The sequence below is a fragment of the Cariama cristata genome, unplaced genomic scaffold, assembly GCF_000690535.1.
Source record: "Cariama cristata isolate BGI_N322 unplaced genomic scaffold, ASM69053v1 scaffold14917, whole genome shotgun sequence".
Lineage (NCBI taxonomy): Eukaryota > Metazoa > Chordata > Aves > Cariamiformes > Cariamidae > Cariama > Cariama cristata.
In genome coordinates this window covers 65,113-88,782 of record NW_009625138.1, presented here as the reverse complement: position 1 = coordinate 88,782, position 23,670 = coordinate 65,113, and the positions used below count along the sequence as shown (strand labels likewise).

The following is a 23,670-nucleotide window of genomic DNA, read 5'->3' as shown; positions in this document are numbered from 1 at the left end:
GGTTTTGGCCACTGCATCATCAGAGTTATTCAGATTTCAGTTTTGTATGTATTTGAGAACTAACATAGCAAGTACTTAGTGAAAAAAATAAGTTAAACTAATTTGTGGTTTAAAAAAAAGTGGAGTTGCTGATGAGTGTTGAAACAGGAGACATTGCAGTGCAATAATATTTAAAAAGACTTTCTCAGAGGTAACTGAGTTAACTATAATTGCTTACAACACTTTGACAATTTCATGGAAAAAACAGCTAATCCTAGATCGTATCTTTCAAAACTTGAAGGAAGCCTTATAAAAGTCTCCTTTTTCTTGAAAATGCAAGTTCTCAGTTATATTCCAGGGATTCTTATTTTTTATAGTCATTTCTTGAGGAGGAAGTATTCGTTATTCTGTGTATTTTAATCAGCATCACCCCTTCCAATCTTTCTTCTATGTCATTATAAAGATAAAAAATGTGGAAGAAAAAAAGTGTTTCAAAACTAGCCTAACAAAACAAAGTGGTGTTTTATAGAAGCATAGGTAGTTAACAAAAGGTCATTTTACCCACAGGAACCTTCAGGTGAGCTCAGTAATCATCAAGTCAGCAAATATCTTGCATAGCAGATTCCATAAACATACCTGAACTTTTTTGAAATTTAGAAGTCTTCTATAGCAAGGAAAATTGGTGAGTGCTAAAAGTATTCACTTAGTCTTTGGAATTAAACAAATTGAGTGCTTTTGTTCCTTGAAAAAGATACTGTTAATGTCATCTAATTAGCACACCTTAGTTTTTCAAAATATATTTTAGAAATATCTTTTGTTTCCAAAAGTCTTACAAGAAGTCTTCATCTGCATTCACTCAGTGAATCCCTTTCAGAGAAGCAATTGGTGGAAGGCTCTAACAGGAATTTATTTTTCTTTTTTTAACATTTGGTGCTCTGAAGGCTCAGCATTCAAAGTGCCTTTATTGTGTTGGATTTTACAATGGGCTTAATATTAGCAGGGTGCCAAAGTGCAGCAGACTAAGAACTTTACAGTGTAGGTGGAATATATTCTTAAAAGTGCACAGAATGAAATTTACGTTGCTTTTTATGTGTTTTATGGACTTCAGTAGTAATTTCATTATCTGTCTTATGCTAATTTCCTTTTACGTTCTTTTCTATAGTGACTAGCTATAACAGAAGTTTATACTAAATTTAGATCTGTTTCAGCCACCCCAGACTCACTGAAATCAGTAAGAATTTTTAGTGAGATTGGAAATAGTATTTGGCCTCAAGTGCCACAGACTACAAATGATGTATTTCTGCTAATTTTTATTATTGCTGATGTTATTTTTTAATTGTATAGCATACCAAATTAAATTAATGTGGGATAAAATACTGTTTTCTTTTCTAGATTCTACTCTTCAGGAATAGTTAATGCCTAGTATTGTGCTTTTTGTGTAGGTATTATAGATTAAAATAATCTTGTTTAAAAATTACTATTTACATCTTCCCTTTAAATTTCTTAGGAAGCTTAAATTACATGCCAGTCATACTATAATATCCAAAAATTACTTTCCAAAAAGTAAAAGTGGTTGTCAACAAAAAAGAAAAAAAATCACTGTCAGAAGCCAGGAAATCACCAAGCAAGCCTGCTAATTATTCTTAATGGGCAAGATGAGCACATTAAGAAACAAATGAATACATCAGTGAAATGTAATTGAAAATCGACCTGGCAATAGTGCATTGCATCTGAGAATCTGCCTTTGTATTATCATCATCATCATAATTATTGTTGTTTTTGTTGTTGTTATCGCTATTCAGTGAGCGTAACTAACAGCTTTACTTTGTGAAGTCTCAAGCTTTTGAGGACTTGATTTTTCTTTTAATTTTTGACATTCTTTATATTATTCTTCATTTCATACTGCTACGTGAAGTATTCACTATGTATGTTTTCAATATCTATATTAGGATATGTTATTGAAACGTTACAAGTTAAAACAATTTACAAATATTTTAATTTCAAATCATTGATGTCATTTTAACCATTTAACTGTGAAATGTATAGCTATATTTTATATTAATCAATGGTCTTATGCATGAGGTTTATGGAGGTTTTTAAAAGGATATTATGATTTGAGTCACTAGTCCATTTAAAAGACTTCACTCTCCTTTTGCTTATCATGGGCAGATTTTAATTGATTAACAGATCATTTATATTGCAAAATCAATAAAATAAAGGCAGATGTTATTGCTTTTGCAGCTTTGTTTGAAACTTTATTGTTAGTTTAGTGTGTTTTATCTGAGTTCTTTCAGGATCATTTAAATAAAGTATTAAAAAGAAAGATTTAGATATTTCAAGTGAATAATAAAGATATACATAGGCGAAGTTATCAGATTCATCCCCCTTTGTTATTTTGGGTGATATGCATTCAGATACAAATTTTCCAGCTTAGGTAATATCTATGACATAGTCATCAACATCAAATTCTGTTTCCCCAGAACACTGGAAGCATCTATACTCGGTTCGACATGTCCAAATCCAAAAATGAGGTTCATTTTTATTATAAATTGTCTCCTGTTTCAGAGATGCTGTGTACCTTCTGCCTTAGCTCTATTTCACACCATGCACTAGTGACTTGAACTACTGTCTGAAAGCATCAATAATACAAAACATTGTTGCTGTGCAGTATAATGGCCATTAAAATATACTGTATGGATCTTTCAACAGTCCTGGGAAATTTAGGTTAGAAAGGTCATGTTCAGCCTGAATGCCTGAAGACATGGGGTCATAAATTATTTAAAAAAGCTAGTGTTATCACGTTTACAACAATTATTAATAGTTTTGTTCAGTTATATAATTTAAGTGCAGTGTAGCTAATTTATCAACAATGTTACTTCTGCCTCTACTTAAAAATGGCATGCTTTGCTCATGGAATTATTTTTGCCTTCCTTTTGCTTCGCAGGTATAGACCATTCATTACTATTTCTCATTGCATATTGTGGAAAAGATTTAAAAGGCACATCCAGACTGCAGAGATTTGTTTAAACCAGTTTTCTGTCATTCAATTTCTAGTTTTTGGTTTCACCAAATATCAGTTGTCTTCTCTTACATTGTTTGGATAGAAGCTTTCCTAAAATAACTTTTCTTAAATAGCCGGCTGTGTTAGGAAGGCCAATTATGTGATTTCAGCAAAGCAAATAAAGAGATACATCAGTGATATTTTAAATTAGCCTGACACTAGAATTCAATTTTCTTATAAGGGCACTTGCAAAGAATTCAACATATTTTGTGCACCTAGAAACATCCTCGTAATTAGCATCAGATTTCCAGTACTTTCAATAAGAAAGAGGGATCATTGACATCTTTACCAAAAATGTCTGTTTAAGATTTTTTTTATATTTGAGAGTGAATCGTTCAAATATGTATGGATTCGCACTGGATGACATTTAGTATTCTCATCGTTTTCGGTTACTTGCTACACCTTTTCCTTTCAATGGCTTCTCACTAACCAGAAATGATTGATTATGGAGGTTATCTTTCTAGGCATAGATGACTGGGCACAGCTTCCTTTGAAACTTTTCATTGACAGTCCTTGCTTTGACCTGCCTGAATGGCTCCCCAAATTTGTGACCTAATCTTCCAAACTGAAAGAAGCCGAGACATGAGGCTGAGGCATTGAGACATGAGGCTGAGGCACTGTTGCAGTGCCTATGGGGAAGAAAAGGCATTTATTGCTTTGTACTGTCTTTTATGGTGCCTCCAAACCATTCTCAAGAAAGCAAATGGACTAGAAATTCCCTTGCCTATAGGTTAAGATGCTCCCGTTGTGTGTTGGATTTCACCCAGGCAGATCCAGGAACAAAAATATGTGTCTTGTGGCAGGGCAGGTACTCAAAACCCATAAGCCTCCAAAATCTCAGCACTGTGATCTAGTGATACAGTCGAAAGCAGCACAAACTAAACAGGACATTAACTGTCTGTGCTAGAAAATTTCTGTTCACCATGGTTGTAATTCTTATATTTGTAAACAATAGTTGCCTTTAGATGTATGTAAGGTATGGGAAGTCTTTTTCAGTTCCCTCTATAGCTACAGGACTAGCAATTCTTAAAATGAAACAGTAAATCAAGGTAGACAACAAGAGCTAGTTGCTGAACAGATATATATGGCTGATGTGCTGGAGTAGCGATGTAAAATTTATGCCTGTGAAAAAAGACTGACTCTTAGCACAGATTAAAGAAGACTAAACAGATAAAAGACATTATGAAGGTATTAACAATGGAAAAAAGTATTTTTTATTGTTTTTATTACTGCTCTACTTTTGTAGATAATTCTTAACGAATATGCTACAGATGTAAGTGACATCATCACAAGAAACCAGAATGCAGGTGTATTTAAGGCTCAGAAAGTGTCAAGCTGGTAAGATTCTACTAAACTGGTTTACTCATTCTTACATGTAATTGTGTATTTAATATAAATGCGAAATGTATGCAAAAGTGTGAAAGTGTGACCTGTATTACTGATGCTGACACAGATGTGTATACAATGTAAGTAGGTAAGTGATGCAAGACAGAAATTTGGAAGTATTAAAAAAGTGTTAATTGCTTTTTAACATAGCAAATACAGCATGATTAGTTTGGTGACATAACCTCTCTTTATTTTTTTTAATATACACTGTGTCTCTTCAAGCTGTGGTTTAGTGCATGGTTGAAATTTGGCTGCTTCAGAATCAACATTACTCATTGTACTGAATGTGAGGCTTGGAATGAATGTACTTAAATCACTGGCAGGTTTCATTTTAATAGCTCTCAGATTTCAGAACGTCAACAAATCCCGTTTGCCCCTGAGGTAGATGTTGTCGGAGCATCCATGGGAGGTTTTTTGGTCATCCTCTCTGTGCAATCAGTATCAAGTTGTCACTGCAAGGACAGGTGGGGAGCATTGGAGCCAGGCACAGCATGCTGGGCCCTTTCTCTCGTTGACTATGTCCTCAAGTGCAGGGCGCACCCATCATTTTTCTCATAATGCACCAGCTCTGTTGTCTCTGAGTTAGCTCTGAAGGCGTGCTCTGGAGGGTGAGCGTTGTAGAGGTTCAGAGAATGTGATTTCAGATCGTCTCCAGAGCCCTTCCTGACTCACCCTGTAATAGGTGGTGCTGCTGAGGTTAGCTGTTTAACTGTTTCATTGAGCCATCTCCAGGTATAGTAGGGACTAGAAGCAACTGAAAATTTGAACTGTGTTCATCTCTTGTAGTATTTTAAAAGTAAATTGCAAAGTACTTCCTATTTGTGGTATAGGGTTAAGAATTAGAATGTGCTTAGAGAAGGCTATCTAAGAGTAAATAGTGCACTCTTATTTGTGTGTCTAAATCTTTTTTTTTTTTTTTTTGACGATTCTCATTCCAGAAGGGCTCTCAGACCTTCTCAAAGTGACAAAAGTAAAGCTGAAAAAGAGCTGAGAAAGGCAAGTGGTTACAGCAGAATAAGCTTATTAACATAGAGGGTTAAACCCATACAGTTTTAATGGCTATCATTCACATCATTTATCCCTATGCTTATGTAGCCCTTCTGTGTAGAGAAGTTCTTTTAAGTGAGCACTTAGGGTTAGAAAAATTCTGCCTTCATTAGGGTGTACGTGCATATAACTTAGAGATATATCTCTGCATCCTAATAAGCGCCTGCCAAGTAGACAGAGGCCATGTCGGCCCCAGGAATGGTCTTTCAGGTTCCATGTGCTGAACTCTCCTTGTGAGCAGCCTCAGCCACTCATCCCTGCTGAGGAGAGTCTGTGTGGTACGTCCATCCAGAAGCTTAGATTTTGTTGATTTCCAGTTGCTGTCTATTTTGTATGAGATTTCAGATTCCATTCCTTGTCAAGACTTCAAACCTGGTCTTTTAGATATCAATCAAAAGCACATTTTCTACCCTGTCCTCATTTACATTTATCTAATGCTTAAGGTCATTTGTGATCATTTGAGTGTATTTCAGCATATGGAATCAGTGAATAATAGATTTCAGCCTCATGCTGTGAAGAAAGATTGTGTTTTTACAAGACATGATGTTGTTTACTGGGTGTTAATAATCACTAATTAATAAACATTTCTAGACATCATAAAATGTTGCATTTTAAGGAGGAAAAATGTCAAGTGTTTAACTTCTTGAGTGCAATAGCGTTTGGGGCCTAATTTGCATAAATAAAATAATTAAATTACAAAATAAACTCAAGTACTATGTAAAAACATAAGGCTCATTATAATCAACATAAGTTGATTTTTAGTTCTACATTCTTAAGTCTTCTTCAGATTTGTTGTAACAGTGTAAAGTTTTATAAAATAATATTCAAATGACTCTCTAATCCCCAAAATAAGGATCATCTTGTATTTCTTTATCTTATACACATTCATACTTGATTTCTCCTGTCAAAATTAAGGTTATGCTTTGGTTAGTTATTTGAGAAGTGCTAAGAGATGGATCAGTCCTTCAGATTCAGCACTGACATGTGATGAAGGCAGTAACAAAGTTATTTGATCACTTCTCCAGGCCTTGAAGAAACTAAAATCTGTGTACCTGGGATTATAATTCTCTAAAGGACTATTTTAGACCCAATTACTCTATCTTCTCCTTAGTGAAAATTCCTCAGTTAAGCACCCTGTACCACACACACACAAATTTGAACTATTACTGTAGCCCTGTTCACTTTTCCTACAACTGAAAACCTTAGTTATATAACAATAATGGGAGGAAAAAAACCACAAGAAAATGTAGTGTTTTGTAGGGAAGGATGCAACACTGGCGTGCAAAGTGACATTAGGCGACTTCTTTTACGTTGATCAGAGCTGGCAGGCAAATGAATATAGTGATGTATTTAAGTGACTTACTGCAACATTAATTTAATCTGGACAAGGCAGGTTCCTCATTCAAACGTATCATTTAAACAGTGTCCAGTTTTGTAACTTTGCACAGTGTCCACTGCAAAGTTACAGGGTTCTTTCCATACAAAAGATAATTCAGAATAGATCCTTCTCACTGCACCTTCATCTGACATCGGGATCTTGTGCTCTTTTCCTTGCACTTGGACCAGAAATGATCAGTATGAGAGTCAGTTTGTGACTGTTCCAGACATTTAAGTCTAGACTTGGAAAATATGCCAAAAAATGTATGGCACAAAAAAGAACAATCCAGTATCAGCCAAGAAAAGTTAGATTAGGACAACCTGCCATACATATATTTATTTAGATTTATACAAAATGCAGTAAATGAGCACTTATCTAGCTCTCTGCCAACTCTTGATTATTGTTTAAAGGTACAGTAATGTAAGCCAAACTGGCAGTTTGTCATATTATGTGTTATAATGTAATAATAGATATTTAGTAAACAGTTTACTTCAGCAGTGGATATACAATTCTATTTTATTTTTAGCTTCCATGGGTATGTTTAGAATTTATTGTTTACGCTTACTGGAAATAGATACAGTAATGCCACTAAGTTACTTATAGTGACTAATGTGAATTATTAATACCATCTATGGGTTTTGACAATTTTTTTTTCACACTTCAAAAATTACCCATGAATCACGTTGTTTACCCCATAACTTAGCATATGAGTTATCCTGATAGCAGTCTTTGTACCGTCAACTGCTATTAGTTTGACATGCATTATATCAGTTTTGAACATGTCCACCAATGATTAAATTAGCACTAACAAAATCAAGGAAACTGCTCTTTTTCTTCTCTTTATTTTAATAGGAAAATCTTCCTGAAGCAGGGGTTTGGGTAGCAGAATTTTGAAAAATTGTTGTTGTTACAAATGTCTTGATGGAAAAGCTTTATCAAAGAGGAAGGGTTGCAGTTTATTCTAAAGGTTAATAGACTCTTTCTGTCTTACCTACCAGGGAATTTGTTCTTCCTTCAGATTCCCTTGTCTGAGAAGACTGAATCTGTTAAGAACAAAATTTGTATACTTATTGTTGATATGAGATCTGTGAGTTTTAGCTGTGGTCAAGTCTCTTGTTTTGCTAAGAGTTACCTCAGAGAGATTACATACTACATGAGACTGTAAACAAGTACATATAACATCAAGTGAGTAAGAGAAATGCTTGTGGCATGATGCACTCTTTGTTCATTCTATAGTCAACATTAGAACCCACATCAAGAATTTATGACCATGTCACCAAAAGTGACAATTCTTTCTCCTTAAAGGTTAACAGATAGGTTATAATCTTATGCGAGATTTTAGTATTCCTTACAAATGTAATGAATTTACAAGCTTCCAGAATTAAACCTAAAAAAAAAAAAGGCTTTCTAAAGACTAAATGGCATCCGGTATAATAGTGGATGAGGTCTCAATGACAGAGCACTGAACTGTATCATCCTAATTCTGTTCTTATATTAATTACCTCTTTCTCTGTAACTGCCAACACGTGAATATTTTACCTTACTGCAAGGTTCTTAAAATATGCCAACTTTCTAACCTTCTTGATTTCAACTGGTCATGTAACAGGTTCCATCAAGATAGGGCAGCCTTAATAAAGACTCTCTCTTTGTTTTCATTCATCAAAATGACCTGAGTGTTGCTAAAGTCAAACTTTTTGAACACATTTTTGAAAACATATTTATTGAACTTGTGTTTGTCAGCTTAACAACCCTAAAGGAATCCCTTTCTTCCAGGTACTTTTCCAGTCTCCTCATAGAATCATTTGGGCTGGAAGGGACCTTTAGAGGTCATCTAGTCCAACCCCCCTGCGGTGAGCAGGGACATCTCCAACTAGATAAGGTTGCTCAGAGCCCCATCTAGCCTGACCTTGAATGCCTCCAGGGATGGGGCTTCCACCACCTCTCTGGGCAACGTATTCCAGTGCTTCACCACCCTCATTGTAAAAAATTTTTTCCTTATGTCAAGTCTAAATCTACCCTCGTTTAGTTTAAAACCATTACCCCTTGTCCTGTCACAGCAGACCCTGCTAAAAAGTCTGTCCCCATCTCTCATATAGGCCTCCTTCAGGTATTGGAAGGCCGCAATGAGGTCACCTCAAAGCCTCCTCTTCTCCAGGCTGAACAACCCCAACTCTCTCAGCCTGTCTTCATAGGAGAGGTGCTCCAGCCCTTGGATCATTTTCGTTGCCCTCCTCTGGACCCTCTCCAACAGGTCCATGTCTTTCCTGTGCTGAGGGCTCCAGAGCTGGATGGAATACTCCAGGTGGGGTCTCACCAGAGCAGAGTAGAGGGGCAGAATTACCTCCCTCGACCCGCTGGCCACACTTCTCTTGATGCAGCCCAGGATGCGGTTGGCCTTCTGAGCTGCGATTGCACATTGCTGACTCATGTTTAGCCTGTCATCCACCAGCACCCCTAAGTCCTTCTCCGCAGGGCTGCTCTCAATCGCGTCATCCCCCAGCCTGATACTGGGGGTTGCCCCATCCCAGGTGCAGGACCTTTCACTTGACCTTGTTAAACCTCATGCGGTTCTCATGGGCCCACCTCTCAAGCTTGTCCAAGTCCCTCTGGATGGCATCCCGTCCCTCAGGCATGTCAACCACACCACTGAGCTTGGTGTCATCTGCAAACTTGCTGAGGGTGCACTCGATTCCACTGTCCATGTCATTGATGAAGATATTAAACAGCACCGGTCCCAGCATGTAATACTCTTGCATGACAGCATCTATTGGCAAGCAGGAAGCTGCCAAAAGGAACGTTTCCTGCTCCTTGGTTAAAAAGAAAAGGCTCCTGGTTCCTGCTCTCTTAATTTGATCACTTTATGTATGTGTGGGAGGAAACAATGAACAGTCTGTCTGTTCATGACCATTGTGAATTTGTAGTTTTCTGTCACAGAAAACTCAACTCCCATGGCAACCATTCCATACTTCTGATCATACTCTGATCATACATTGCCCTGCTCTATATCTTTTCCAGTTTCAGTCTACTCATTTTCAGATGAAGGTGATCAATATTACATTCAAAGTGTGCATAAATGATAGATATATGTAGTGGAATAATTATGCTTTCTGTTCCTCTTTTAAAAATGCATAACGATGATTTGCTATTTTGACTGCAGTTGAGCACTGAGCTAATATTTTCATGACACTATCTGTCACAACATCAGGAGCTTTTCAGTGATGGTCAGTTTGGAGAACTTCATTTTCTTTATCAAGCCAGAATTATTTTCCCCTTGTGCACTTTGCATTTATCCACACTGAATTTTGTCTGTCATTTTATTGTCCAATTACTCAGTTTCATCCTTCTGCAATTCTTCACAGTAAGCTCTTTTCCTTACTATCTTGAATAACTTCTTAGCATCAGTAAACTTTGCCACCTCAGTGCTCATCCTTGTAAACATGTTGAATAGAACAGGTCCCAGGGGGAACTCCACTGATTATCTCCCTCCATTGTGAGAACTGACCATTTACTACTACCCTTTTCCCTGTCTTTTGTTCTATTATTTAGCCATGCCAGGACTCTTCTCCAGCGGCTGTCTACTTTCCTTAAATATTGTTGGTGAGGGTCTTTGGCAATAGACTTTTGGAATCAGAAGGAGCCAGATCACCCTGATCTGAATACTTGTTGACACCTTTGAAGAGCTCAAGGTTTATAAAGTAGGACTTCCTTTTACAGAAGACATATCAAAAAAGACTTCTGTGGTGAAATTGTCTTCAGTTTCTTCTACAGTCAACAGTGATGCAAAGAATTAATTTCACCTCTCTGAAATGTTATCCTCTGTGAGTGCTCATTCTACATCCTGATTATCAGCTGGTAGGAAGATTTAGAACAAAAAGAAGAGTACATTCTTTTTTTGCATGCCTAATTTTATTATTATATTTAATTTTACAAGTTTGTGATCCTTTCTTCATTTGGGTGTGACTTCAACTTTCTGAGGAATGACATCTTATTTCTGATAACCTTCTGTACCGTTTGACCATACCAGCTGACTTTCACCATCTTCCAAGCCTCTCCTATTGGTGTATTTGACTCAGTTGTGTTGATTTAATAAAGTTGCAATTTATTTTAAATTGGATTGTAGTTTTATCTGTCTTCTTTATATGACCACATAAAAATATATAAAAAGAAAAAATGGAAAAGTTAGCAAGCTTTGTTTTTGTTAGAAATTTCTGTGTGCTTGGAAGAACAGGGAGAAAATCTAGGTGCTGGCTGAAAGTATAGCATTGCATTATTTTAAATAATTCTTTCTCGAATCTTTGGCTATTTTGTGATGTTCTCCTGTTAGCTTAAAAGCATGCTTTTGGTAAAACTATCCCTCTTGTACTCTCATGGAGTGGACAGAAAAACTAAGTGGAGACCACTGATATGAGAAAACTTACATCTTTCTTCCCAGGGCTTTAAAGGAAAATGTCCACGAGATGTTAGAACTGAAGATTATTTATTTGATTCTTATGCTCTTTTGTGTATCTGTCTTTTTAGCCAACTTTTACATTGTTTCCTGGTTCCTGTTGTTACCATTGTACCTTTGTCTACCCTTCTTTGCCTACCTTGGCTCTACCTTAATAGACAGTCATCAAACATGTTTTACACACTTTCAGTAGGCTCTCTCCTTCACAGGCACTCTCAGCTAATCTTTGCCACAGACATGGATTTATGAAAGGCGGGTCCTGTTTGACCAATCTGATCTCCTTCTATGACAAAGTGACCCGCTTAGTAGATGAGGGAAAGGCTGTGGATGTTGTCTACCTAGACTTTAGTAAAGCGTTTGGCATGGTCTCCCACAGCATCCTCCTAGATAAACTGGCTACTCATGGCCGAGATGGGTAGACTTTTCAATGGGTAAGAAACTGGCTGGATGGCTGGGCCCAGAAAGTTGTGGTGAATGGAACTAAATCCAGTTGGCGACCAGTCACTAGCAGTGTTCCCCAGGGCTCAATTTTGGGGCTGGTGCTGTTTAATATCTTTATAGATGATCCGGACGTGGGGATCGAGTGTACCCTCAGTAAATTTGCAGATGACACCAAGTTGGGTGAGAGTGTCGATCTGCTGGAGGGTAGGAAGGCTCTGCAGAGGGATCTGGACAGGCTGGATCGATGGGCTGAGACCAACGGCATCAGGTTCAACAAGAACAAGTCCCGAGTCCTACGCTTTGGCCACAAAAACCCTATGCAGCGCTACAGGCTGAGGGAAGAGTGGTTAGAAAGTGGCCCAGCAGAAAAAGACCTGGGGGTACTGGTCAACAGCCGACTAAAGCAGCTGTGCCCAGGTAGCCAAGAAGGCCAACAGCATCCTGGCTTGTATCAGGAATACTGTGGCCAGCAGGACCAGGGAAGTGGTCATACCCCTGCACTTGGAACTGATGAGGCCGCGCCTCGAGTACTGTGTTCAGTTTTGAGTCCCGCGCTTCAAGAAAGAGCTTAGGTGCTGCAGTGTCAAGGGCAACGACGGTGGTGAAGGGTCTGGAGCACAAGTCTGATGGAGAGCAGCTGAGGAAACTGGCATTGTTCAGCCTGAAGAAAAGGAGGCTGAGGGGAGACCATATCACTCTCTACAGCTACCTGAAAGGAGGGTGTAGTGAGGTGGGGGTCGGCGTCTTCTCCCAGGCAACCAGTGACAGGACAAGAGGGCATAGTCTCAAGCTGTGCCAGAGGAGGTTCAGGTTAGACATTAGGAGGCATTTCTTCACAGCAAGGGTCATTAGGCATTGGAATGGGCAGCCCAGGGAGGTGTTTAAGAAAAGACTGGATGTGGCACTTAGTGCCGTGATTTAGTTGACATGGTGGTGTTAGGGCAAAGGTTGGACTGGGTGATGCCAGAGGTCTCTTCCAACCGAATTGATTCTGTGATTCTGTGACATAGGAAATTTGGGACAAACTTTAAATTTTGACAGAATGATGCTTACAGTGTTCTCTTTGTTTATTTCATTACTATTCAATTAATATTCAGTTATTCAAATGTTAACCAAGGATACTGAAAATTAATGGGATTCAGGAAAGAGGCAGAAGAGTGAATTGGTCTGGAAACGAGAGAGTTAAAGAGTTCTGTTTACTTGTCAAAGAAATGACTTGATTGTTAAGAAATGAATTGATTTTGATCTGAAAGTGTCATGGGGGAAAAAAATCTTTGATAGAAGATCACTCTTTAATCTGGCTTACAAATATCTAACAAGATGTAGAAATTGAATCTAGACAAATTCAGTCTAGAAAAAAATGAGATTTGACAGAGAGAATGATAATACATTAGAACATCTTTCCATGGGAAGTGGTAGTTTCTTAAGCAGTGATTGTGTTTAAATCAAGTTGGATATCTTTCTGAAACATGTATTAATTTCCTAATATATAAGGGCTTGATACAGAAATTTGAAATCTTGGATGTTTATTGTGATCCCTTCTCCTCTCAGAATTTAAGCACCTGTGAATTACATCTTCTCTGCTTTTTTAATTTTTTCACCCATTCAGTCCTTCTGGACCTGCCTGGTTCACTTCACATTCTTCGGGGTTTTTATCTTGTTCCCTTGGTTATCCTCCCTATATTAATTTCATAAAGCAAGAAACTGTCTTCTTTTCTTTCATATTTTTACCCAAAACTAACCTTTACGAGAGTTTCACTAACTGATCCTACCAGTATGGTTGTGCCACGTGTTTATGCTGTCTTGCATTTTGAAATGATGTATCTTTTTATACCATATCGGTCTGAATTGGAATGTGAGAACCATCCATTTTGTGCATAACGTACTGCGTGAACCTTGCTAAAACCAGTAGTCAATCTCCTAAATAAAGACTGATTTAGAATATACTGATGTAGATGAGGGATGCAAAAAGGCAAATTCATAAACACCAGTGGTATTTTTTTATTAATAACATTTTTATACAAGATCTTCTCACTTATTTTAAAAAAATAGCCACACTTGTGCTGAATGTTGGGCTGTGGTGTGTCTACAAAATGGAAAACTTTATTCTGCAACTGTTGTATTTACATGCAGTGTATTTATTATGTCCCAAAAATTTAGTAGCTTTTGATATTCAGCAAACGTGTAAGTGTTAGGACTGTTATTTTTGAAGACAAAACTGTAATGTTTCCATCTGAATGTTAGCAAAATATGTTGTACAGAATAAGAGAGAAAAAATATGTTCTCAGAGTAAGGAATAAAGGAAACACATAAATTTATCATACACTTTTGAAAAGGACCTTTTAGGCAGGAAAACCTAGACAGAATCATAGAATATCTCAAGTTAGAAGGGACCCATAGTTCGTTTTGGTATTTTTTTCTTCTTTTGTATTACCACATTAATGTGATGAGGTGTCATCATGAATTGTTGTACCAGGCATTGTATAAACACAGAACAAAAAGGCAGTTTGTATTAAAGAATCAGTGGTCTAAGACTAGAGATAGATATGGTGAGGAAGGATAACAAGGATAACTGCGGTCAGCATGATAGACAGAGTTGGAGGCACAAGAGCAGCTTAGCCTCTTTTTCAGTTTTTGTAAGTGCTATTGTAAAGGAGAGTTTCAAGGATAATGGAGTAAGTTTGTGAATGTTCATGGATAACATAGTGGAAGAAAATGGTAAAGGTGCTTGCTTGAAAAGTTATGTGGAAAATGTAGACTGACATTAGGGCTGATTAAAGAGGGGACTTGTCCTTTCAGTATTGAATGAGAGAGAAAAAATAGGGAAGTGAACTGTTGTGAAGCATTTGGAAAAGAAGACTTGCAACTTACCTGGAGGAGTACAAAGAGAAAGGTGACAAGATCAGGGTTGTAGGCAAGAAAAACAATCTTTGCAGGAGGCTACTGAATAAATATTAATAGGACAAGACTACATTTTCCAAGAGCAGAGAGAACAATAATCTGATGTTAAGATGTACGTGATGATGACATGGTCAACAGTTTAAGTTGAGGAGGTAGACAAGAAACTTCTTAGAGGTGTTATGCAGAGAGAATAAGCAAAATCTGAACAGAGCTGAGGTATGCATATGTAGAGGAAGGTCTAAGATAAGCCTAGATTACAGACTGGAATTAATGGTTATGTCCAAAGGGATGAAGAAAACGTGGTAACAACATTGCATTGTTGTACTTTAGAGGTGGTGAGCGTCTCACTGAGGCTGTGAAAAATACTGAGTTGTGAGTCTGGATACACAGTGTGAAGTACAGAATCGGATAGTTGGGTTTAGCTTTTATGGATGAGATAGCCCAGAAGTAAAATTCAGAGGAAGAAGAGGTTGAGGTGGAATATTGTGAAATTATCAGAAATGTGGGAAAGATTTGCAGGTAATGTTTAGAAGAGTGCATTGAAAAAAAATGTAAGATCCAATTTAAAAACCCCAAACAGAAAATAGTGGAATTAAAAATTCTAATGAATAGCAAGATTTTACTGGACTGAAGAGAGAAGATAGGTCCAGGAGAATCAGGATGAAGTGCAGATTTTGAGCCTAGCTGAGAAAAATCATTGGTATAATTTGACAAAAGTAGATAAATGATGTGGAAGTTGCTGAAACCTGCAAGGAGATTGTTAGAAGGAAATGTCCATCGGCAATTGTAAATAACACATTCAAACTGCTTAGAAATGTGAGAGGAAAGATAGAATGGTTGCTGTTGGGTACCTGTGGTTGAAAATGTAACCTTGGTCCCTTCAAACCAGGTATGCACTGTAGGAAATGGGATAATGGATAAGAATACAAAGCAAAGTGAAGCAGTGAAGCTAAGAAAGGCATAAGGTGAAAGAAGGTAGAGAAATAAGAGCAACCTAATGAGAATATAATGAGAAAGATGGTGAAATGATAGTAGGCAAATTGACAAGACTCCTCAGAGGAGTTGTAATGATAGACGTACACATTGCCTCTGATGCTAAATTAAAATCATCTTCTTGATCTTTATACAAAACTGAGGAATCTCAAACAAAGATCAAGGTGTGGAGAAACATTCTCATGATGCCTTATGTTAATGTGTTAATGAACTTGCTTGGTTAATGTCATAGAAAAACTCATGTAAACCTCCAGCCAAAATCTTTTACCTCAACCTGTATACATAGCAATGCTAATGCTTTTCAAGGACTGAAGCATAAATTAAAATTGAAAAGAAAAGGTGGGTAGATAGGGGTTCTTGGTAGCTGTTCATCTGCTAAGTGGGACTTTTTTTTTTAATCTTTATTAAAACTAATAATGCATTTTGAAGCAAGTAAGGCTTTCATGTCTTTTGTCCTTTCTTCTAATTTTGATTTTTTGTCTTTTCTGCACAACAACTTTTCTGCTAACTTGAAAGCTACTATAACCTGTGCCATTCATCACAAGAACATCTGAGAGGGACTTGGAAGTGTTTCAAGTTTTAACAATCAGAGACTTAACCTGTTTTTTCTCATGTAAGTTACCTGCCTAGACACACTAGGAAGACAAACACTGAGTAACAGAAGTTGAATAATAACAGTAATGAGGAATTTTGCATGAGAAATAAAAACCTGGTAGAATCAGATCTTTTGTTGTAGGTTGCTGAGATACTTTACCAGTGTAAGAAAAAGAGTGTCGACATTTGTCAGGCTATCCTCCGTAAATGAGAATTACTGTACATGGGAAGTGCAACCTTGGCTGCCAGAAATATCCCTGCAACATTTGCTATTTTGTTGTGTTTTTTTTTTTCTTTGAAATACAAGGGAATGTTTGGGGGTACCTTAGTAGTACTTTAAGTCTCTGTTTTCCTAGTTGATCTTTTTGTTCTGTTATTGTTATAATTCTTTTTATCTTGACCTAATCACATTTTTCTGGGTTGCTTGTCAATTTAAAAGATAAATCAGGGGGTAAAAAAGAAAAAATGCTTTGATTGTTTGTGTTCTGTGTTTTTTGGTTTTGTTTTTGTTTTTGTTTTAAATGAATTTGTTGCTTTAGAATGGTGTAAGGTTGACAACCTAGGAAACTAAAGCATCAGTACATATTTTCTCACACTATTTTGATAGTATGCTTTATCCCTGACCTGGAAAAGCCACCTCTGCATGTGAGAGGATAGTTCATTCTCCATAGCTCATTCAGTCCTTGTCCTTTTTGCTAGGACTACCATCAAGATTGCTAATTCTAGTAATAGGTTTCTGACGTGGGTACTTTTCCTCTGAAAACTGGTCAAATTCATTTGATACAGGCCATAAAGCAGCCATTAGCGGGTACCAAGTTTCAGCCACCATCAGTTTGACCTAAGTAGTAGCTGAACAGTGCAGTAGTGTTTTTCCCTCGCATCCTATTTCATTTTTTAATGTTCTTGTAGCCAAAAAAAGCTCCCAGACTGCTTTATGTTTCCAGCAGGTTTCAGACCTTTTTCTGCTGAAACAGAGTTGCCTATTTTCAATTGCAAGAAGCTAAACCTGCATGAGCTGAATAAGCCAGCACAAAATAACGGCAAGAATGGGGTTTACACAGCCTTAAATATGTTGGGGTTTTTGGTTTTGGTTTTTGTGGTTTTTTTTCTTTTTACAAAAAAGCCATTGACGGTGTGGCTTGGACAGGAATACAGAGCAAAACACATTTTTCCAATTTAGAAAATAATTTCAGCTGTTAGTACTGGAGTGTCTTTCCTCAAAAGAAAGACATAAAAATATTATAGCTTTAAAACTTCTTATTTTGCTGGAAGAAGAGTGACTTTAGAAAGGGGTGGTTTATGTCCACTAATTTATCATCACTGGAGGGGGAACAAGAGGAAAATACTAACAAGGCTTGCATTTTTTTCATGTTGGCACTCAACATGATACTGGTGTTTAAAAGATTTTTTGTTGTATGGTATTTTTACACTTATGTCTATTTTTTTTAAGGAAACTTCACAAAGACTGAGATTTTCAGATTTCTGTTGCTAACACTTTTCTGTGTTTCCTAGCACTGCTTTTCTTTAAATGGAAGTGCAATCAGCCCTTACTTCATGGTACCTTCGGTATTTCTTTTAGGTCTGACCACTAAGTCCAAGAGTCACATCCTCAATAGTCCATGAAAAAGTTTTTGCTTCTCAGCCCTTTACTACGTATAGATACATGCATTTAGATACACATATACGCATATTTACCTTTCTCAGAGTTGTTTTGCAATATCAGTGGATTTTTCTGTACTCCACACTCAGGAATTGTGTTTGGATTACAAGAGCTTGTATGGCAAGTTGATAGTATTTGTATATGTCCTGACTCTGATTCACTACTTTCACCAGCACTAGAATTCAAAATAGCTGATCCTAATTTAGAATCAGGCTGATTCTGACATCAGTGTTGATGATGTACTAATGCTGACTCTGAGCAGAATTCTTTCTGATTCCCTGATATGTAGGAACATGTCTGCTTTACAGGTGTGGGTGCAGATATTCGATTGCAGCTTATGCAAATTTGTGGAACCATTAAATGGGTAAAGGTGTAGATATGGTAGCCCACAGTTAGCTACCAAAACAGTTTTGGAAATTGCAGCCAGTATTGAGCTTCACATACCCTAGCTGCGCTTCCCTTACTAGTCATACTTGCATTTGGCTAAAGATAGCATGGATAAATATATACAGCTTGTAGTTGCATCTCTCCCACGAACGTGCATACATCCTGAGTGAGATCAGAATGAGTCCTGTTGGTATTTATTTTATAGAAATTATCTTTACTTGACGTGGTTATTTCCTCACAGGAATAAAGATTTTCCTGTACCTTTTGAAAATTTAGGACAAAGTTGATTTTGAAAGTCTTGCATGTAAATTTATCATTAGCCTTTACATAATTATCATGTCTTCAGGAATGCAGCTGTACTGAAGCTAGAGACCAAGAGCGGCCCTGGTGCTAGATCAGGAAAATGGAGGAAGAGTGGCTTGTGGCTGGGTGTGGGGCCCTTAGCTCACTCCTTCAAAGAGCACAGGTGCCAGTCACGTTGCACCACTGCTCATGCTCCTGGTAACTCGTCGATTCCATATTTTGCACAGCATTACGGGTTCTGAGCTTTTACCTACCCACACAAACTCCTTTGTGCCTACAGTAGGTGTGCACAGAAAATGCTATATTTTGGATGCTCAACGGGAACTTGACAGTAACTTGAGAGAGAGTTGGGGTTTTTTTCCAGGAGGAGGCACCTGTGCTGCCTTCCAAACTGCTTGTGTGAAGTATAGTAAGTATACGGGTTAAAAAAAAAAAAAAATTCAAATCCCTATAGTGGTACTGATCAGATCTCTGTTTCTGTAGCAATGAGAACCAAAGGTGGCCTTTTAAGGCTCACAGTTCATCTACCAATTTCCAGTTCTGCTTCAGGATTTCTTGAAGTATTAGAGTGCGTGCTTTAAACCCACAAAACTTACCTTTACCTAATTTTCACCATTCTAACCTAAGTTTCCACGGAAACAGGGTTGAAAAAGCTGCTGGTAGCCAGCAGGCAGCCAGCAGCTGAGAGTGAGAACTCTCCTTTGTCACTTTCCACTACTGGATGCCTGCTGCGTGCCAGTGTGCAAAGCTACCTAGGCTTCTAAAATCTGGATTACTTTCAATTTGAGGGGGAAAAATTAAATTAATCTACTCTTTTCTCTCTTTGGATTGTCACAGTAAATTCCAGGAGGGCAAATGGGCTAATGGGTCCTGATCTGTTCCGTTACACTGAGCCCCACATAATCAAAGCTTTCCCAACCAACTGGGCCTCTCTTTTCATAATTTCCGTGTTTTAAAAGCATTCTCCCTCAGATTTTGTGTCTGTGCACATGTACACGTATATTGTGGTACCTTAATTCTTTACGGCTCTGTATCTATCTATCTACATATTTACAAGCCTTTTTTGCATATAGTACAGTTGATGTATAAAATTTCCTTTTTTCCAGTATACTGAGGGAACATTTCTGAATGAACATATTATAACTGATCCTCAGTTAAATATTAGGAGTAGAATGTGAATGGAGACGGCTTTTAACCAGAAGTAGATTATAGCTGCAGGAAGACTAAAGGGTCTATTTGGTCAAGACTCATACAAAACTGAGATAAGCATGCACAACCTGACAAGATCAGATTAGACCCTTCCCCCACAAGTGCTTTTCCCATAAATATTTATCTACTTTCTATTATAAATAACCACAAAATGAAAAAGAAGGATAGATTCTGTTTTTTAAAATAGCCTAGAAATAGAAATGCAGCTTTAAATCTTTGGGGTAATGATATTTTAAGTATGCAGTAAATTCCAATACTAGTTGCTGTTTTTTAATGGGAGCAAAGTACTGAAATTCTTTGTGGTAGCTACAGAAATCAGCAGCATTTATAAACAAAGAAGAACTTTGTACATATGTGCATTTTTGCCTACTATTGGGTGCCTTAGAATTAAATCACTTATCACCTGTGAGAAAATAGGTGTTGACAGAGTCAGCACCACTATATTTTTAAGCGTGCCTGAGGCAACATAGCTGGCATTGAAGTTAAGCCTGGCATTTTTTCCCTGTCCCTCCTCCCTCCAGCCCAAGTGGATGCTCACTTCATCAATGAGAAACACAACTGACTTGCCTGCCAGGTGTAACGGAGATCCATGAATTCACATCTATTCTGCAAATTTGTGTTTCATTCAGATTGTCGATACTTTTACTTCACTTCCTCATGCAGTGGTGTCAAGGGGTAAAAATCTGAAGCCATACATGTGCCACTAATTCAGAAATGTATATATTTGTTGGTGATCCCCTCATCAGAACCTGTGTGGATTGCCTTTCTGTTACAATAAAAAATATCTCTTTAGCTTTGAGATTTAAAACCTTAAAAATGTAGAGAATAATATTTTTACATTCATATTTGAAAGTAACAAGTGTGTACTTTTAAAAATACTTCTGTGTCACAGAAGAATAATATTAATACTTTAAAAATCTCAAGATGAAAAAAATGTAAGTCCCTTTTTTTAAAAAAAAAAAATCTTTTTTTTTCCTCTAGCATTTTACGATGGGATAATGAGACAGATGTCTCTCAACTGGAAGGACATTTTGACATTGTTATGTGTGCTGACTGGTAAGTACATAAAAATCATAAAACTCATGTTAGAAAAATAGCTTTGCTGGAGTAATTGTACTGTGCTGCTTGCTGATGGCTAAGCAAAGTCAACAAATGAAGCACAAAGCCACCTTAACCTCAACAAATTAATATTCATCTCCATGTGACAGTTATAAGGTAGTCTTCTATCACACAGTAACTTCTACCACATTATTTCCCAAAGATTGATTTTGAGAAGCATTTCCATTTTCTGGAATTGCCTCTGTTTCATGCTTGACGTATCAGTAAATGGACGACTTAGGCAAATTGCAAATAATTATGGCTCAGTGAGGAACAGTCTGGAGAAAAGGGAGTTTATCAACACAAACAGCTCAATTAGCTTACTTCTTAGGAAAGATCTGACTATTGATATAAGGGGTTATATTTTTTGCTCCCCGGAAAATCTTTCCGAGGAAAAAAAGCTTTTCAAAACGTTTTTTTCCCCATCACATTCTGTTTCTTAAATCAATTTGACAGCAATATTTGTAGAAATAGGCTTTATATTATTTATACAGGCTCATGTTAATTGTAAGAGAATTCTTAGTAAAAAAATAAGAGTACAGCACTTAATTTATGAAAAGGTAGATACAGGTTACAATACGGTATATTGTTTAATAATTTATGCAAATAGATTTGATTATTGACACAATCCTTTTCTGATACTGGATTTGCAGAATTGTGCTGTGCTGTATTTGCTGCGTGCTAACTTTAAAAATGGTACATTATTAATTATTGGTGTTATATAAATGGAGACTGTGTAAAAAGAGATGTGCAAATTTCACTTAGGAGAGTAGATATTTTTTAATGAATGTGTCTTTCCTTCATGGATATTTGCTCTTGACCCTTTAAATGTCCAAAACAGAAAAAGCTGTTTATGTTTTGTTGCACACAACTGTTGTGAAAGAGCAAATTCTGAAAACAGGAACTTCCTAGGATGGCTCAGTTCAGCAGATTTCTATACCTTACTAAGAAATAGTTAAAGGAAAAAGGCAAAGGGAAGTACAAAGCTGTCTATTGTCTTTTTAAACAATGTTCTTTTTAAGTGGCTTCTGATAAAATATTCCTCTAAAGCCCTTTTTTTTTTCTTTCGCTTTGCTTTCATATTTTGCTATTTAAGCAAACTCTTATATCAGAAAAGTTATTGGTTTTGTACAGCACTGGAGAAAGTGTGTTTAGTCATCTTTTTTCCTTTTTCTAATACCTATTTGTTGACAGAATGCAACAGTGCTTTATTTCTCTTAGCATTTAATTTCAGAAAAGTTCTTTGTTCCCAAAAAGGACAGAGAAGGGTTTCTAACTAATCGCTGATAATGTGCCTCAGAGATGCATCATCTGATTAAAATAAGGAGCTAAACAACACCATATGATTTCAGCAAGTAATTTAGTAAATGCCTTCCTCACCAAATATTAGAATGGATACTCCAGGTTTCATTGCACAGATGAAGTTAATGCTGGACAGGATTAGATCAGATTAAGTATGAAAGTCAGATCAGAGTGCTGGCGGGCATGAGCAGGAGGGCAGCAGTCTTCTCAGAGGCTTAGACAAGGCTCACATATGGGTGTTCTCCAGATTATGTGGGTGAAGCAAGGTCTTGCCAAGAGATTTAGAGTTAAATTTGTTCTTCACACAAATATCAAAACAACCTGGCTGTGCCATCTCTTGTATTCTTGATATTCACACCATGTCATCCTATTTGTTCTGGGAGTACAGCAGAGTGGAGCAAGTCTTAAGTTGTTTTTTTCAGTAATATTCTTGCCTAATATTCCTCCTGATCTGTTTGGAAATAGTGTAGTTTCTTTAGGAAACAAAGAATCAAATGTGACAGGTAAAATACATAATGCATTTGCAATCCCTGCATTTTGTACATTTATTTTGAAGCACTTAAGATGCAGGTAAGTGTATAAATATTTATAGATTTCTAAAAAATAAATAGAAACGTGCAGGTTAGTTTAAAGTATGTGGGTTTATTCGCAAATTGTCTCTATTTTCTTGTTGCAAGTGCCCATATATATGGTTTAATAAGCATGAAAATCCCTTTATTGTTTGTTTCTTTTAGAAATCATTCTTTTAGTTATGGACACTAGGTTTTCTGGTACACGAAAAGGCTGGGGAAAAAAATGTTCCATGCTCTATCAAACTCGAATCTTCTTTTCATTTTCATGTATTTCTCTTCCGAGATACAGAATCGGCTTGAGAACTGTTAGCAGGATTTTTGCTCTCTGAATTTTTTGGGCTGCCATTGAAAAGGAAAAAAAAAATATATCTTTTCTTATAGCTCCTCAGCTGAAACCTAAAGTATGCAGTGATGAAAACAGATAGAATAGATTGCATTTACTTTAACACCATCATAGAGCTCATTGTCAGTCAATAAAATCTGAGATTAGAACAGAGAACTAGAAAGCAAAAAATCTGAGTTCAAATATTAGGTACATGGATAAATTTTTATTGAAGTATTTCCAGCAAGGGTGATATTGTCTGATTCTCTGAATAGCTAACCAGTGGTACTGCTTGATCCCATTTACATGAAAACAAGCTCTATTCATAAACATATTCCAAATCCACATGGAGGTTCAAGTAAAAATGTACATGATTACAACAAGCAGCGATATGTTTATATTCATATATTTACAGTCAGACTTTCATAAACCTTGTGTGCAGGGGTGGAAAATAAGTTATTTCCCAGAACAGACAGTCTATTAGTTAACAGCTAAATTTAGTAGCTCAACTAGATTATAAAATAAATAAGAGGCAAACTGTGAAAGCTAGTCATTATTTAACCATTCAGGATTTTGACAATAAAAATAGT

The 23,670-nt window shown here is 36.9% G+C and overlaps 1 protein-coding gene across 1 annotated transcript in view; it reads left to right on the top strand.

Annotated features, from left to right (window-relative positions):
- CAMKMT (calmodulin-lysine N-methyltransferase) overlaps positions 1-23,670 on the top strand; it is a gene marked incomplete at its 5' end in the record, with an annotated part of 43,328 nt that overhangs the window by 5,081 nt on the left and 14,577 nt on the right. The window contains 2 exons of the mRNA XM_009703502.1: positions 4,312-4,378; positions 20,768-20,842. Of these exons, the coding sequence (XP_009701804.1) occupies positions 4,312-4,378; positions 20,768-20,842 (142 nt within the window). The remainder of the gene's footprint in view (positions 1-4,311; positions 4,379-20,767; positions 20,843-23,670) is intronic.